This window comes from Lethenteron reissneri, chromosome 48 (genome assembly GCF_015708825.2).
Source record: "Lethenteron reissneri isolate LAM-NWPU_2019-01 chromosome 48, ASM1570882v1, whole genome shotgun sequence".
In the NCBI taxonomy this organism is placed as follows: domain Eukaryota; kingdom Metazoa; phylum Chordata; class Hyperoartia; order Petromyzontiformes; family Petromyzontidae; genus Lethenteron; species Lethenteron reissneri.
This window is the reverse complement of record NC_083826.1, coordinates 9126280-9142919: the sequence shown is the minus strand read 5'-3', so window position 1 is coordinate 9142919 and position 16640 is coordinate 9126280. Positions and strand designations below refer to the sequence as shown.

The window sequence follows — 16640 nt, the reverse complement described above, 5'->3', positions numbered from 1 at the left end:
TACACCGCAAATTACCCAGTTGGCTTAAAATCACATGGCACAAACGCCCCCTCGCGTGAAACTGCCAAAGAGTTTCCTGTACCCAGCCGTGTCAACAGACCGCCTTCGTGGTAGCGTTGACAGCCTCTAAGAATGACGTGAATACCAAATACAGGAGGCCCTTTTGCAGCGAGGTGAAACCTGAGCGCCCTCTGCCTGGTTCGTGCAATGATTCTTCTGTCACCTACGCGTTTATCATGACGATGATGACGACGATGACGACGACGGATGCCTAATGTTCTCGTGATTTGATTTGATTCGGTTCCTCCATCGTTGGCAATCCGAGTCGTGAGCCAGTGTGAGCCTGTTTAGGTCGTCGGCTCCGATGAGAACCGGCTGAGAGGCGGGAGTGGCCGCTGAGGCTTAGGGACATGATCACCGTACGACGGAGGAAATTGTACGGGTCTAACAAATCACGGTTGATGGGCACACTAAGGTACACATCGGTTTTCTCTGCACGAGAGTCTCCTCAGGATTCTTATTCCTAGGATTTATTTAAGGACCGTTTGATAGACAGTATTGTTTAATGCGGTTTAAACATTTCGGTGTGGGGCAGTATTGCAGTGGTTAGCACGCTGCTCTATGAACCTGGTAACTCGAATTTGATTCTTGGCCACAGCTGCTATCAGAACTGGTCCTGCCCTCCTCCCCCATCACCAACCTGCACTTGACCAGCGTGGTGAAGTATAGTCAAACAATTAAATCTTGACTTAAAGCTTTCGCGACTGCAGGAATTCATATTCTTGGATCTTTCGGTAAAGTCACGTAGATCGGTTTTTGTTATTTTCTTTGGACCTTTCTATGTGACTTTACCGAAAGACCCAAGAATATAAGAGTCAAACAATTCCCATGACCAACACGGTGTGGGGAGGCCTTCATCCACGAGTGGCTTCATTTTCTATTTAAAATTTTTCTAATGTAGCTTACATGTATCTATTTGATGTTAAATACAAGGAACAAAAAATATAGAACCTCGTGCAATATGTTCATAATTTCAACGTCGCTCACATTTGCTAGGTAACTGACTAAACACATTTTACAGGTAATGCCACTGGTCCTTCACAAGCCAAAGCTGAGGCCCGTATTGACCACTATGCAAGCGGGTGGCCAATGCGCCACAGTGCAATAATTAGGGAATGGAAGACGAGTGGGCTGACGCTTCCACTCGAGAAAAACAAACTACTAAACATAAATTCCCAACGCACCAATGACTCACAAACTACTGTACGCAGCAGCAGCAGTTGGCGGTAGTGCTAAGCGCACGTCGGATGGACGTGCGACGAAACAAAACAAGGAGGCTCTAGGGGTATGATGGATGGGCAGACGGGCGAGCGAGTGGATGGGCGGACGAACGGACGCGGGGTGGGAAGATACAGAGACGGACAACAGCGTGGGAGGGTGACTGAGCGGATGGGCTAATGGACATGCGCTCGCATGGACTGATGAGCGGGCACACTGAGATGTCACGGGGTACAGCGGGTGGGCACATCCAGCAAGTCCCTACCTTGTTTGTGATGTGAGGCCTCGAGGGAAGAGGCACTTGGCCACACTCTCTCGTACTTTGGAACGGCTGGGAGCGTTCAGGAGATACACGTTAGCTTCTTATTTGTTGTGCATCTCGCCGTGTGTGTGTGTGCCGCACGTGAGTGTGTAATGTGTGCAACGGTGCGAGCTATATGTATATATCCGAATATACTACCGGCATTGCTGAAAGTAATTCCAATGTTATGTAACTATGGCGAATGTTATAGTCGTTCCAGGGCTCTAAAATTAAACAAAATAAGGCACAGAAACTTTTTTTGTTTTTTCTGCCTGTGCAGTCATGTAACATATATTTGCCAAACCATTATGATTTAGGTGGTAAGGTGCAGATTTTTAAAAAATAATTAGACTACATAAGGATTTTCAAACGTCTTCATACAGCTTTAAAAAAAAATGTTTTATGCATTTCTTGCTTTGAAATTGATATGCGGTAAAAAGGGATTTATAAATCATCAGCCTACCACTTACATCGGTAGGTTTGGCAAGTAAAAAGATGTAGACAGAAGAGTGATACATGTAATAGATGTAATCGATCATTTCCTACTAAAACAAGTGGGGGAAGTGATCGGTATTTATCAGTTGGGTCAGATTCAGATGTTGGTAAATGGAAATTAAAAACAAAATTTGGCAAAACATTTGTCTGTCCCAGTGGTTGTCTTGTGGGGCCTCTGCTTCACAAACCTGCATTGACTAGTGTGGTGAAGTATGGTCAAACAACCCCCCGCACCACTGACACGGTGTGGGGCGGAGACCTTCATCCAGCAGTGGATTGACAAGGGGCTCTACGTTTTTGTAGTTTTATTCTATTATCGAAAAACGTTGTGTAAAGAATTCGAGCACTTCTCTCCAACTAGAATCGGGGGGGGGGGGGGGGGGGCGGTGCAATCGACGTCACTCTAGAGCAGCGCTGGCCTGACGGGGAGACCAGCGCCGGTCGGTCAATAATCACCGACCGGCGCCGGTCGGTCAATAATCACCAACCGGCGCCTTTGTGTTCCAATTCGGTGACAAGCGTCACATGCGTGACGTTGCCTCCGCCCAACTGGAGCCAATGGCCGCTGCCTCCGTTTCCTCTCTGACCGCCGCTGACCCGCAAGTTCAATCGAGTGAAAGCGATGTGCGTCGGCCAATATCTGGGGGAGGGGGTGGGTGGCGTCGGAGATTGGCCTACGATGTGCGGTGTTCATTGATCATCCCAAAAAAAAAATGAAGCGGCTTAAATTTATTATCTGCAGTGCGCAGGTGAAGATAAAATCACTAGCTTGCTCGAATGAAAAAAATTAAACCTGTGCTGGTATTCGCCAGCCCTTTCATGAAACCATTCTGGACAATGAATCGTGTTCACCATTAAGACTCAGCGGCTCGTAAAATTACAAAGTAATGTGACGCTCACTTTAAACTATTACGGGTTATTTAAAACAATGTTGCTGTTATTGTAAAGGCACATTATTTTCCCTCTAATTAGCAAAGGTCAATGTTTGTCAATTTGCATGGTAATGAGGTTGTGTGAATGTAATAATACACTGAATGAATGGATGGATTATGGGTAGTCAACACCTACATTTCATAATTTACGTACTCTCAATGAATGTGGAATGTGTATTAATTTTAGATATCAAATCAACTTATGCTCACGTTATGATACATTATTTAGTTTATGTTATTCATGAACAACCTACATCGTTCATATTTTGGCTACATATTGTCTCTCGTGTTTGCATAAACAGTGCTTTACAAATATTGGTGCGAGTGGAGAACAATTCGCAGAATGTGTTTGTTATCGTGTTGCATTTGTAAACGATCTGTTTTCGTCCTTTGCGGTTTATATTTTATTTAACTCCTAGCGATGTTGAAAAAGCATGACAATACAGATACAATGTCTGGTTTTCCTTTCCCATTTTCCAAAATGCAAGTGACCTCACCTCCAAAGTTGCCACCAAGCCCATCTGTGGACAGAGACAGGTTAGTTCAGTTGAGATTTCATATCCAAGTCACATGGCATGGGTTTAATGACTCGTAACATTCCACAACTTGTGCATCGCATGTCAACAAAACCACCAAGCATGGCTGGACGAGGGCCCTCCTACGCCACACGGGTCGCAAAGGTCATATACAAAGGTCAGAAACATTGAGCAATTACGGGTTGGTCAAGGTGGCAATCATAGGTGCGAGAGCATAGAAGTACAGTACAACCACATACATTTACGTGTAATATTCTTGGCTGCCCGCTGCTGCCCAATATGTGGCCCTGTAGGTGCCGAGGACAACCTGGCGTACATGATGGTCACCCATCCAAGCACTTTGCGGGCTCAACTCTGCTTAGCTTCAAGCTCTTGAGATCAGGTGTGTTCTGGTTGATTTGGTCGTCGGAGAAACAAAGGAACATCTGTCCAAAACAGGCACTTCGGATACTTACACTAGGCCCGGTTTTCATAGGCGAGCATCAACACGTTCCTCCTGTCAGACGGACTCATGATAGCTGATTGAAAGTTTACCTTTTTTCAATTGCCTATTTGGAACACCTCGCACACAAGAGGTGTCAAAACCCAACAGCAGGCATGTGTCACGATTCATTGATTTACATCGACTCTTCTTACCCTCCCAGATGCATGCATTGAATTATAGCAAATCATAATCGGTTATTTGTTATTCATAAAAATTATCATCCCAACATTCCCTCGGGCTAACAGTGATAACAATTACATATCGTTATGTTAACTAGCTCATACTCACAGGCCCTTTGGATTGCACCCGTTGGGATTGCACTCCCTCGTCGAGGAGGCCGCTGTCCTCCTATCTTACAGCTACATGCTAATTTCTCACATTAACATCACGATAATCTCTCACATTAACATCATGCTAATCTCTCACATTAACATCATGCTAACCTCTCACATGAACATAGCCACTTCCGTGCCCTCGTCGAGGAGGCCGCTCTCCTCCTATCTTACAGCTACATGCTAATTTCTCACATTAACGTCACTAGCCCCAGCCACTTATTTATGACCCTTGGGCTACACCCATTTCAAACCTTTTAAAACAGTCAGCCTCAGCAGCAGACCATGCTTTCCCACCTGATGATGGACGCTTGTGTTGCGCCCGAAACGTCGTGATTTATTTTATTTTCTACCTACGTGACTTTACCGAAAGAACCAAAGAGTATGGATTCCTGCAGTCACGAAAGCTTCAAATCAAGATGGTCTAGCTCGTTATGTTTATTTGTATTTGCATTTGAGTTGATATTTAGTACACATTTGCCAGCTGCGTAAAACTCTCAGCCTTTTCCCACTTGGTTTGCTTTTAATGAAGTGACATCACTGTTGGAACAAAACGACCCAACTGGTAATTTGTTTAAAATTCATTATAACTTCTAAACTATTTCTGTTACACTATCCTTGCAAATTATAATTGTTCGTTTCATCTGCGCTGCAACAGAAATTCAAAAAAATACTTTCGGTGTCGTATGCAGAACAAAATATCCCAGCAGATGGCACTCAAGAGATTCTCGAAAAAAATTGCGACTCCAGATGAAGAATGGCACGTTCGCCATACGGATGACAATTGTCAGCAGCAAAATGATGAATATGTAAAATATGAATACCAAAATAATAAAATATTATTAAAGCCAACAGCGATGAGTTGAGTGGTGCCATGCTGTGCCCAAGTGTCAATAATGCTTCAATTATTTAACGAATGCAAGGACCCATTATAATGGAGAAGGCAAACAAGCATATGGTGAGTGGCTATGTATGGTGCTAAAGAAGTTCAACGCACATACATCAAACACTTTCCACCGGACCCCCCCACCCCCACCAATGTTATCAGGTCAGCCAATCTGTCAACTTGGTCACGCTATTTTAAATTCATAAACATCCAATTACCGGGTCGGTATTCACTCTGCCGTCACAGTCTCTTGCAGCGTTATTAAATGATCACGGTCAGCATCTTTATTCAGATGGGTTAATTCTCTTTCTCTCTCTCTCGTTATTACAATCAGTGTGGCTTTGATCTCGGGGTGGGAGGTTGAGGCTCTTGGGTAGCTCGGCTGACTGAGCTCACGAAAATATTTACCCCTGGGGGGGGGGGGGGGGGGGTGCAGGGGGGTTGTAGCGGGGGGGGGGGGGGGGGATAAAAAATATTCCACGAGAAATTAAGCCCTGGTCATTCTTAATCATTTTTTATCCACTAACAGTCACCACTCACTCAAATAAAATGACATTTGATTGACGGATATGTTTAACACTGCGAGGGGGGTGGTGGCAGTGAGGAAGCGCAGTGGTAAACACTCGCGCCTCGCAGCAATAAACGCCTGGGTTCGATTGCCAAGTTTGGATGTGCTTCCCCCTGTTCTGCACGGATACCCTCTGAGTTCTCTGGTTTTCCTCCCAAAGCCAGAATTTTTTTTTTTTTACAATGTAAACTGGTAGTGGTCAAACATCCCAATGCTGGAAATTTACCTGCAAAAATTACTCAATCGGGAGTTCACATGAAGCCAAAAGTTTGGCGGGACCCTCCTGAAAAGAAGAGTCTTGACCCTTTTCTTGAGTGAACGAGCACAAGAACAACAAACAACAACAACCAACTAACAACGATGACTCACTTTGCTTACCGGTGTTGGCTGTGCACTCGTTGGGCATGCCGTTAGGGTACGGGAGGTAGGTGCCCGCCTTCCACAGGCGCCCGCGGTATCCGCGCTTGCACTTGCCGCAGTCGGAGCCTGTCGTGTTGTGCTCGCAGTCGCAGAGCAGCTGACCCTTTTCAAATTTGCACTCCCTGGCGTGCAAGTTGCACGTGCACCTTGAGCGGCGGGAGAGGGCGGAAAGGTTGGGAGAGGACCGTAGCAACGCGCACACACAAGAGACAAAGGTAAAAGGAGCAAAGGGTAGGCTCACAGACTGTCAGGGCAAGTGCTGTACAGCTCGCCGACGTCTTGTCGAGGTTGCACCGTGCGCGTTGTCTCGCGCTTATCTCCACATGCTGGGAGCTTCGAGAGGAACTGAATTGAGGGGCCGTAGTTCCTCGCTCGGTAAAGTAGCGCTGGTTGCTGCTGCTGCCTCCTCTACTCGGGAGAAAAGGGCTGAAGCCTCCGTAGTTCCTGAAGAAGCTCTCGGCACGCGGAGACAAAAGCGTCCTGACGTCGTGCCGCAAGTCCACAACACGCGGTGACAACCCGCAGATGCCGTTCGTTTGGGCAGCATCCCTCCAGGCCACCGCTTGTGTCTCCCCCAGCGCCGATATTCGCACGCTCTCTCTACTCGCTTCTTGCTCGCACGCAAAACAAAATAGTGCATTCAGCTTCGTGCCTCGTAAGACAAAGTGCCGTTAACAAGTGCCAATTGAGGCCAGCACCACAACCAGACGCTTTACGTCACCACGGTACTAGTGCCCATTGACTGCATCAAGTACTCGCTTAAGGCCGAGTCAACCTAGGGGGAGACCGACAACTCCGATTAGCACGGTTGGCTACGTAGGGTGCGAAAGAAGTTCAACGTACAGTACATACAGGTTAAGATGGCACTTGGCACTCATGCTATACATCGCGTGGAATCAAAGACTCTGAGCAGGGCTTTAGTGCAGTGTGAGAGTCAACGCAAGACTCCTGAGCCTTTGAAGTAGTTTCCGTGCTGTTGGCAAAGCATTCATTGAGGCCGCAATGGTGGACAAAGGGAATTGTGTAGCCAGCACCGTACTGTGTGTATGCGTGTATGAATGTTCAACTTCTTTTTGCACCGTACGCAGCCAACCGTGAGAATCGGAGGTGCACAACCGCTGCTCAACTTTGTTCCTCCAATTCCGATGATCGGCACAGTGCACCAGGTACTCATTCAAGGCGGAGCTGGAAGGCGGAGGGCAAGTACGAGCCCAGGTGCCGCTTGCCACAAAAATGTTATTTGTCGCTGAGAAGTGAACAGCAGATTTTAGCGCAATGCACGAATCACAGTGCCACTGTCTTTGACACTTACAACAACAATCACCGTCATTTGCCAATAAGTGGTGGCGACGTTGCTATCGGGGTAGAGGTGCACCGAGAGGCCAAGACGTGTCAAATGCTCGCTGCGTGGGAGGTCAGCGGCACAGACCCCAGGCGTTACGGAAATTTACCGAGATGACTGGCAGATGTTTAGACGCACGCGCGCGTGGCACGGTCAAACAAGCGTCCGCCGCGCGCGCAGGCTCAACGACACGAGCGGGGTCAACGACAAGCACGGGGTCAACGACACGCGCGGCTCTGGAAGTTCCGGGCACCGTTGCGCCGTCAGCGAATGAAAGTCGCGGCCACTCGTGCATAGACGAGGATTGTCTCCAATTTCGGATGCAATCACCCCACCCCCACCGAGCGTCCCCTCGGCACTCGCAACAAACCGCGGCGTCTGCGCTCGGGCATCAACGTGCCGGCCACTTCGTTTGGCGCGCGCACGATCCTGCCGGGGAGCCGCGTGCACGTGCGGACAACGCGCACCTGGATACATGTTGATGGCGGCATTACCGCCACCGTCATCCGTGCATGCGTGCAGGCGCTCCCGTGGCTACGACCCAGCGTGCCCTTGCCTTTTGCCTCGTGACGCTCCTTTGTATGTCCCCCTCGAAACTGCGGCGGGGATAAATTGCAGCCACAACTCGGGAGGTGGGGGTGGTGGGGGGCGCACACTCGGGTATCTTGTTGTGCACCACGAGGCTCCTCAATGGCCTCACGCAGCTCGTGAACATGTCGCCGTACGCCAGAATGGAGCGGCCTATTTTATGCATCGCGGCATGAGTCACCATCGGCCGCGGTAAAAATAACTGCCGGGTGAAGCCTCCTCAAGCCGAGCGTACGGTGTGTAACAATCCGCGTCGCACGTGCAAACGAGGTCATTTTTTGTTGTTGCGATTATGGTGCATAGTGGCTGTTCGATTTGTTTTATGTTTTCTAAAAATGCACTTGAAACGGGAAGAGCTGTGCTTTTCACTCAAGAGTAAAAGCTAAAGGCACAGCCCTGCAATTGCTTGCTCGCAGCACTGCTGCCAGAAGAGGGATCTCTAGAGAGTCCCTCTGGAATGTATTCGGCCTATTCCTCAACGTGAGCGAGACATCTCTGATGTGCGGGGGTAAGCATACTTGGGACAGATTAAAATTTCGTTTCCCCCCCCAATTATTTTAACCGCCACGCCGGGAGAATTATCCGAACCCGCAACCTCTGCATTGCAAGTCCAGTGCGCTAACCGTTACACCGCAGCTACAACCGCCTACTTAAGTCGACAGTGTCTGATGGTAAAAATATCTGCCAAGTTTTGTTCGAGCTCGAGAATGTCCGATTCCTGTGTCCACGGTGCTGTTGCCAATTGTGTATGAGATGGCACAGAGCCACTCCGGTGTGACTGCCCAACACAGCAGACTTGCACGCTCTCATTTTTCTTTTCTTCAGGATGAATAAAAATCGCCGATTTTGTGATTCGAATTCATGCAAATATAAACGCGGCCCGCACTGGCGAAACATCGCATTGGTCAGGAGTGATCTTCGCTCTCTCTTTCATCGCGACGATACGAATCGAGTGATAAGCGCTCGCGTTTTTTACTGCTTCTAAATATGATTTCGGTGAGCCGAGTCATTGGGCCATTTAGGAAGCAAAAGAAAACGGCTATTTTTCAAAGCCTGTCAATTGAAGGGCTGTTCAAAGAGTCGTCTTAAAATAGGGCAATTTTATCAGTAGTAGTATTATTATTATTATCATCATCATCATCATCGAGCGCGTAACAAGTGCTAAAACACTGTAATGCTCTTTCATTCATTCGCGTGATGCTCACGGAAGTGGGCGCAGTTGCGCTGATTATCCGTGTGAATGATTGCGGCGTAGAGGGCACGTGGGAATTGAGCTTCTGCTCCTTGGGATGTGTGTAGTGAAACGATACAAATGTAGATTATTATTCATTGATATAGCCCACAAGGAGCTGCGGCTCACATGGAGCCTGTGAAAGGGCTGAGGAAGAAATACATAATGCCAAATTCCACGGATTATATGGCGGCGCTGGGTAGAGGAAAATACACCTTCCAAACTTGTGCTCGGTGTGAATAACATTACACAAATCTGTTCTCTCTCACGCACAGCTGCCAGATTGTAAGATGCACCCTCAACTTTTAGGTTTAAAATGCGTGGGGAAAATGCGCTTCATAATCTAGAGAATATGGTAACAACTATCCCTTTTCTCCAATAGGTGAAGCGAAACGAAACAGTGTTCTTATCAATATTTTCCCATTTTTTGTATTCTATATTTTTATTTTATTGTGGGTTTGAAGCCATCAAAAAAAAAACTCGTTATGTTTGAATGTTATGTGCACGCGCATTTCCTCAGTTTATTTCCTGATTGTCTTCGGGAGATCAAGCGTTGTCGCCTATTTCTGCGTTAAATGTTTGTGTCTGGAGGCCCATTACGCTTTCCGAACGCCGCCACGTGTTCATATAAATAGTTTAAATCTCACGTGCTGCTGCTTTGATCTCAACAAGAGTCGTAAAATCCATCACCGACACGATGGCAATGCGTGTTGTTATCTTAGAAAAAAAAAATCCGGAAAATAATTTGACGCTGTGTTCAAGAATGCTTCGATACCTAGACATCTAGTGGCGTGGATTTATTTAAACAAGGTGCTCTGAATATTTTTGTTGTTGCTTGGTTACAAGTGTTTAATGAAGGCAAATGTAGAAATGTTTTACTCTAATCACTGTAATTATTTGCAGTGTTAACACGAGTAATGTAAACATATTTAACTTGCATTCAATAGCATAACCCACGTGTTTTTTTTTCTCGGCATACACTGCTGCTCGCTGTTTGCAATTTAAAGCATCCATATTCATTTCGGGGTGGAGCATTTGTGTACAGTGGTAGCGTGCTGCACTATGAACCCTGCGACCTGAGTTCAATTCGAGGCCATGGCTAAAATCAGCAGCAAGGGATATCAGAACTGCTCTCATCCCAACTTCACAGACCCGTACCGACCAGCAAGGTGAAGCATGCAACAAAAAAACCCACGAATTACAAAGTGTGGGGCAGCCTTTGTCCATTGGTGGATTGAGAATGAATGGATTTTTATTTACTCAAACAATCTTTTTTTAAATTAACATGAAAAGATCGGTCACTTGACGAGTTTTGGCAGATCGAATATGAACTTGAATTCTCATGCGCATTTTAGGAAATTATGACAATCGCAAACGAATGTGACATATAAACTTTGAGCATACAAGAGTTTGTTAGTCACATCACATCAAACTTCTCTGCTGTGATAATAATAATAAACATTTACAGAACCTTGTCAATACACTGTATTATTACCTAAATGGCCTCATATTTGCAGCTGTTCAGACCCGTGCATACGCTTTGCTTGATTTCCGTAGCGTAAAGCACACGGGCATTCCAGCGTTGGCTAATGAAACTACTCGTAATGTAGAAAGCCCACTATTAGGCCGTGAAGTTTGGATCAGTGCTGAGTATGATTAATAATCCTCCAGCCCGCAATCTGTGTATTCGCGTGAAATAAAGGGAAGGCGCAGAAGAAACTAGACCAAATGAGCAACAGCAAAAAAAGGGCAAAATTGCATTTTGTATGTTATTCTGGGCACAAGGGAAATCATTAAACCGGGGCTGCACAGAAATCTTCCTCTTGGGTATGAAATGAAGAGAAGGGATCATAGTGAGCGGGAGTTGTTTTGTCTTTGGTTTTTGTTTCTGCTTTAAAGCCCTTGGAGGGATGAGCCGTGATACTGTCTTGCATCCTCATGTTTGCATCTCCCACCTCTTGAGTCCAAAAACTGCTGTGAAGAATCACTTTCCGCGAATGATAATTGCTCTGATTAGGGCTGGCATATGCAAGATCGATGTTTGACGTCAAGATAGCAATTGGAGATGAGTCGTGTTTGGTGTTGCCACGTCTTGGGGTGCATAAAACTGGGACACAGCACGACGAGAAGAAGAAGAATATTAATCCATACCAGAAGAGGGGGAGAACTACATTTAAATGCATCGTCTTGAGCGGCGCATTATTATTGCGCAGCTTACAATAACCGAGACTTTTAACGCCCTGGGAAGACTTTCCAGAATTTCCCAAGATAGCTACCTCATAAAGAGGACGGTCATGGGAAAGCCAGGACAGGTGGTAACCCTCGTTGTGTTGGTAGGGTGGGTTGGCACGGGCCATGGTACAAGGAATTAAATAGGGTGGCCCCCCTTGTCCAATTGCATCCCCCCCTCCCCCCACCTTCTTTATAACCCGGTGCCCGGGCCCCTTTTGCCCATCGGCCTTGGTAAAGTTCCGCCACCTGCCCACTCAATAGCTACCCCACTGCCGGTTGGCTGGGTTGCAATGGATTGTTTGAAAATGCAAAAATAAAAGGAGGTTCTCATTACTTAAACATGCATTGAACGGTGCTCGTCTCTGTTTGAGACCCTAAGCCACTGGTCAAATTCCACATTTGCTATGGCAGGGGCCATTTGTATTGTCTTTCAAAAGGGCAACCGGTGCCGATTTTGATACAAATTGGTGGAAATTCAAATGAATCGGTGTAAATTTAAAATGAACTCCGACGATAGGGACGAGACTCAATGGAAAGACAACCACTGCCGACTTCCCACAAGGTGGTGCACGTATTGACGCCTGATGGATGGTAGGCTGAGCAGATCCACAACAGGAATGCGAACTCGCGGGCCTTCTGAATGCGACTCGTGATTTGTGCCACGCGGCCCCTGAGCTGGATATGCGGCGTGAAAACCCCACCGCTAGATTCCTCGCGTCTTGTTCAATTGAAAGCAGGTAATCACCCCCCCCCCCCCCCATGTTAAAAGAAAAGGTGACTTATTTTATTCTAGATTTGAAGCTTTCGTGACTGCAAGGATTCATATTCTTAGGTGTTTTCGGTAAAGTCACGTAGGTAAAAAATTAAAATTAATAAAAGTAAAATAAAATAATTTTAATGTTTTAATGTTTTACCTACGTGACTTTACCGAAAACACCTAAGAATATGACTTATTTTAGTCGTCTTCTGATGACGTTTTTTTATATTCATGTGTAGCCGTGAAATGCAACGACAAAAAGCAAGTGCCAGCGGTGACATTAGAGAAATATATGCGCTGACAACAGACTATATGTAAGAGAGCACACACGCTTAACATCTTACCAAGAATACCGGGCCATGCGTCTCGGTTTCTCGTCTTATCTTGACCTTCACTACGGTCAGTTGTTGTTGTTGTCGTTTCCTAATAAATACCGCCACGTTTCAAAGGTGGCATGAATACACCGCCTTGCGACTGTGCGCTCTACGCGTTTCGTTCATGAACAAGTCATCAGTATGAGCATTGTTCAAATTGTCGTCATAATACACTATTACTCGGTATACGGTGTATAAACCCTGCTGCCGCTGTTGAAACAGTGGTACAGGTTTGTTACATCCTCCTGCCACCAACGCCTCGCTCCACAATGTAAGTGGTTGCACTGCAGTTAGTCAATCCGCAGGTCATGTGTGGCGGGGTCAAGTGTGGGTACTGCCAACGTCTCCAAGACGTCCTGGCCAGCGTGGAAGAGTAGGCCGAAGTCCACTCTTCTAGGGCGAGCTCCCTCGTGTTGACACCCTTTCAGTCGGCGCATGGTTTTCTGAGTTACAGGGCGGGGGGGGGGTTCTTTATCATGAACCCCCCCCCCCTGTAACTCTTAATACGTGTATTAGACTGCGGTCTATTTAGAAGGTGAACTTCAAACGCGATTGCGAGTCGAGTGAGCCAGCGACGGGACCCATTGTGAGCCATTGCAAATGAGATCGGCCGAGCATCTCGGTGCGTCTGTGTGGGACACCGCCTGCATGCGCGCAACAAAGCAACGACGAACATCAATGACTGATGTTTGGAATGAAATCAAATGAGTCCCAAACATGTATTCCTCTGATGATGTTAATTCAATCACAAAAGAGCACTGAAGTGCAAATGAAATCTATTTATACAACACAAATGAAGCATTAATAGAAAGAAGTGATGTTATTCACCTAGATTGATATGGTTATATAATGCCGGTTATGATGTCAGAAATGGAGACTGGATGTGGGGCTAACACAGGGAGATGCATTCGGTGTTTCTGGTTTAATATTAATCGGTACGTTAAGATATTCATGATTTGGCCATGATTGTTACCTCTTGCTAAACTAAACTATTTTATTCACCAGGTAATGCCCACTGGGCTATTAGCTCTTTTTCAGAGGCGACCTGACCACACATGATAGTTCATAAACGCGGCCTAGATCACATGTCGACATTCATAGGAGCAGCCAAATAATACAGAGGAATGTTTCTAAATGTGGAGGGGAAAAAACCAGAGGACCCGGACAGAAATCCACAGGGCCATGGGGAAGAACACGCAAACTCCAAATATACAGCGATCAAACCCAGGAGCTCCTTAGCAGCAGGCGAGGGAGATAACCGCTCTCCACCATGAGTGAGTAATTAGGAAGCCTCAAAAGATGACAAAATTCGGATGAAAGCCTCCCCACGCCGTGTCGGTCCTGTGGGTTGTTCGACCATGTTCCATTACACTGGTCAGTGCCGGGTTAGTGAAGGTGTCACCTAAGATTGGTTCAGATATCACTCCTACTGTATGTTTGGCGTGGCCGGTAATCAAACTCAGGTGGCCGGGTCCATAGCGCAGCGCACTAACCACTGCACTATTGTTAAGTTCCAATTTGGATAAGGTCCGAAGTTTGTGAGTCAGTGTCAGCTGACTGTTGCATCTCTCGCGCCGCTGAGGCTGCAGATACCTCATCTCCCGTGCCCCCCCCCCCTCCCATAGCCCAGCCCAAAGTCAAACAGCCAGATTCACCGTCCAGTTAATTTTCACACTTTTTGTTGAATTCCAGTTTTATCTGGAACTAGCAGGAAGCCTGCAATCCCCCTTCCCCCCAGCATCTCTCCTTCCCCCCACACCCCTCCTCGCTCTCTGCTCCCCCCTTCTCGGGCGGCAGAGTGCTGGGTGATAAGTGAACTTTTTCGGCTACGGACACACATGTGTGACGACACATCGTTGCACTCAACGGCGTCTGCCACTTCCCCAACCCCCCGTGCCCATCCCGCGGCTCAAACAAGCGACGGGCCGCGTGCCTCCCGGGCGATATTTGGCCCTGAAGGCAGTAAACCAACAGCTCCGATACCGTATGCGTTGGTTCTTTCGGTAAAGTCACGTAGATAGAAAAATAGACTGCCAGTACACTCACCGAGGTTAAGAACCAGGCTACAGTCTACATTATAGACTTCCAGTACACTCACCCAGCTTAATAACCAGGCTACAGTCTACATTATAGACTACCAGTACACACACCCAGCTTAATAACCATTGCTACAGTCTACATTATAGACTGCCAGTACACTCACCCAGCTTAATAACCATTGCTACAGTCTACATTATAGACTGCCAGTACACTCACTGAGGTTAAGAACCAGGCTACAGTCTACATTATAGACTGCCAGTACACTCACCAAACTGAACAACCAGGCTACAGTCTACATTATAGACTGCCAGTACACTCACTCCGATTAAGAACCAGGCTACATTATTTTTTTATGTTTATTTTTATTCACTTTTTTATTTTATTTATTATTTTCCTTCTAACTTCGTGACTTTACCGAAAGAACCAGCTCCTACACCGAGTGACGTGTGCTTCTACAACAACAACAACAAAATCTGCTGCGCCTTCTAACTGCGAGCAATTAACCTTGCACTGTGTTGCGCTAAGCGACTGGAACCTAAAGCGGTGGGGGTAAACAACAACAACAACAGAAGATGCGTCTCGTGCTGGATCCGCGGCCCCCCATCTGTCTGCCTGCCAAGCTCCAATCCCCAAACCGCGAGCTCCGATTGGCTGCGTTTGGGGCTCGCCGGCTGATTTCGTAATCCCCGCGTTCGCCACCAGAGTCGATCCCCCCCCCACCTCTTCTCCCGCTTGCGGCCAAGATCTTAGAGCACCTCGCGAGAGATGGAGAGGTTGGGAGGGGGTTGTGAATGAGGGGGAGCCGTGCCGATAGCTTCGCCTTGCAACCGCGTGCCCTCTGCGTCTGCCTGTTTAATAATGCTCCCCCCCCCCTGCACTTAGCGGCTGGTGCCGCCACCACGCCCGCACCCCCCCTAATGAAGTTGCCGGTCGCCCGCCTTGTTCGTGTGCCAGCAGCCTGTTTAATAATCCACGCGTGATGCAGCTCCCGCTAGAGAGAGGTGGGGGGGGGGCGATTGTGGAGGTGACATAGAGAGGATGATGGGGATGGGGCGATGGGGGTTCGAGACGCAGTGTCAGAGAGAGAGAGAAGCGGGGGGGGGGGGGGCAAAGCAACATCGCTTATTTAAGGGACAAGGGAGAAATGACTTCGCACGACCGTCTGTCGTGATGTCGGGGCACGTGCTTAATGATTTATTTACAACAATTACTTATTCATAGCTTCTCGGAAAAGCCACAAACACCTATTTCAATCGAGCCGTATGCAAATCAAAAGGGGGGTAGGAGAAACTCCCCCTCCCCCCTTCCCCCCTACAACGAGCAGAGCCATAGCAAATAGACTTCACTTTGAATCAACGCTGACTAAAAACATCACGTGTGAAATTTGGCTCTAAGAAATGCTGTCATGTGCACAATATGTACTGTATCGTGAAACAAAACATGCCTTCGTGGACTTAGCCAAGCTATCGCGTATTTATTGATTAGTTTTAATTTGCGCTTTCTAAATGCCACGTGTAATTTCGAAGTGACGTTTCTCATCGTCGGGTTTATGCTCTTTGATGCCTCATTCGACGAAAGATACGACATTTCGAAACAAAGGAAGAGTCAATTAGATGTTTAAGACAGTCTCTCAGTAAAATGAGCGCCCGAAATTTTAACTCTCAAAAGGTTTGGCATGTTGTGGATATAATCTGTCGAAAGCCATTAGCAGGGTACTGATTTTCTAATTTAGGTCTCCCATGAGGTATTGAACCAATGGCCTTTTGAACTCATTTCAGATTCTGTAGCCACAAGATGACTTCGTTAGTCTCCTACACATCATACAAAATAAGCTTTAAAACGTG

General features: G+C 47.0%; 1 protein-coding gene across 1 annotated transcript in view; it reads right to left on the bottom strand.

The window, feature by feature from the left end:
- The window catches only part of LOC133354580 (netrin-G2-like), a 172849-nt gene that overhangs the window by 19108 nt on the left and 137101 nt on the right, over nucleotides 1-16640 (bottom strand). Inside the window, 3 exon segments of the mRNA XM_061571527.1 lie at nucleotides 1544-1609; nucleotides 3504-3527; nucleotides 6191-6378. Coding sequence (XP_061427511.1) covers nucleotides 1544-1609; nucleotides 3504-3527; nucleotides 6191-6378 — 278 coding nt within the window.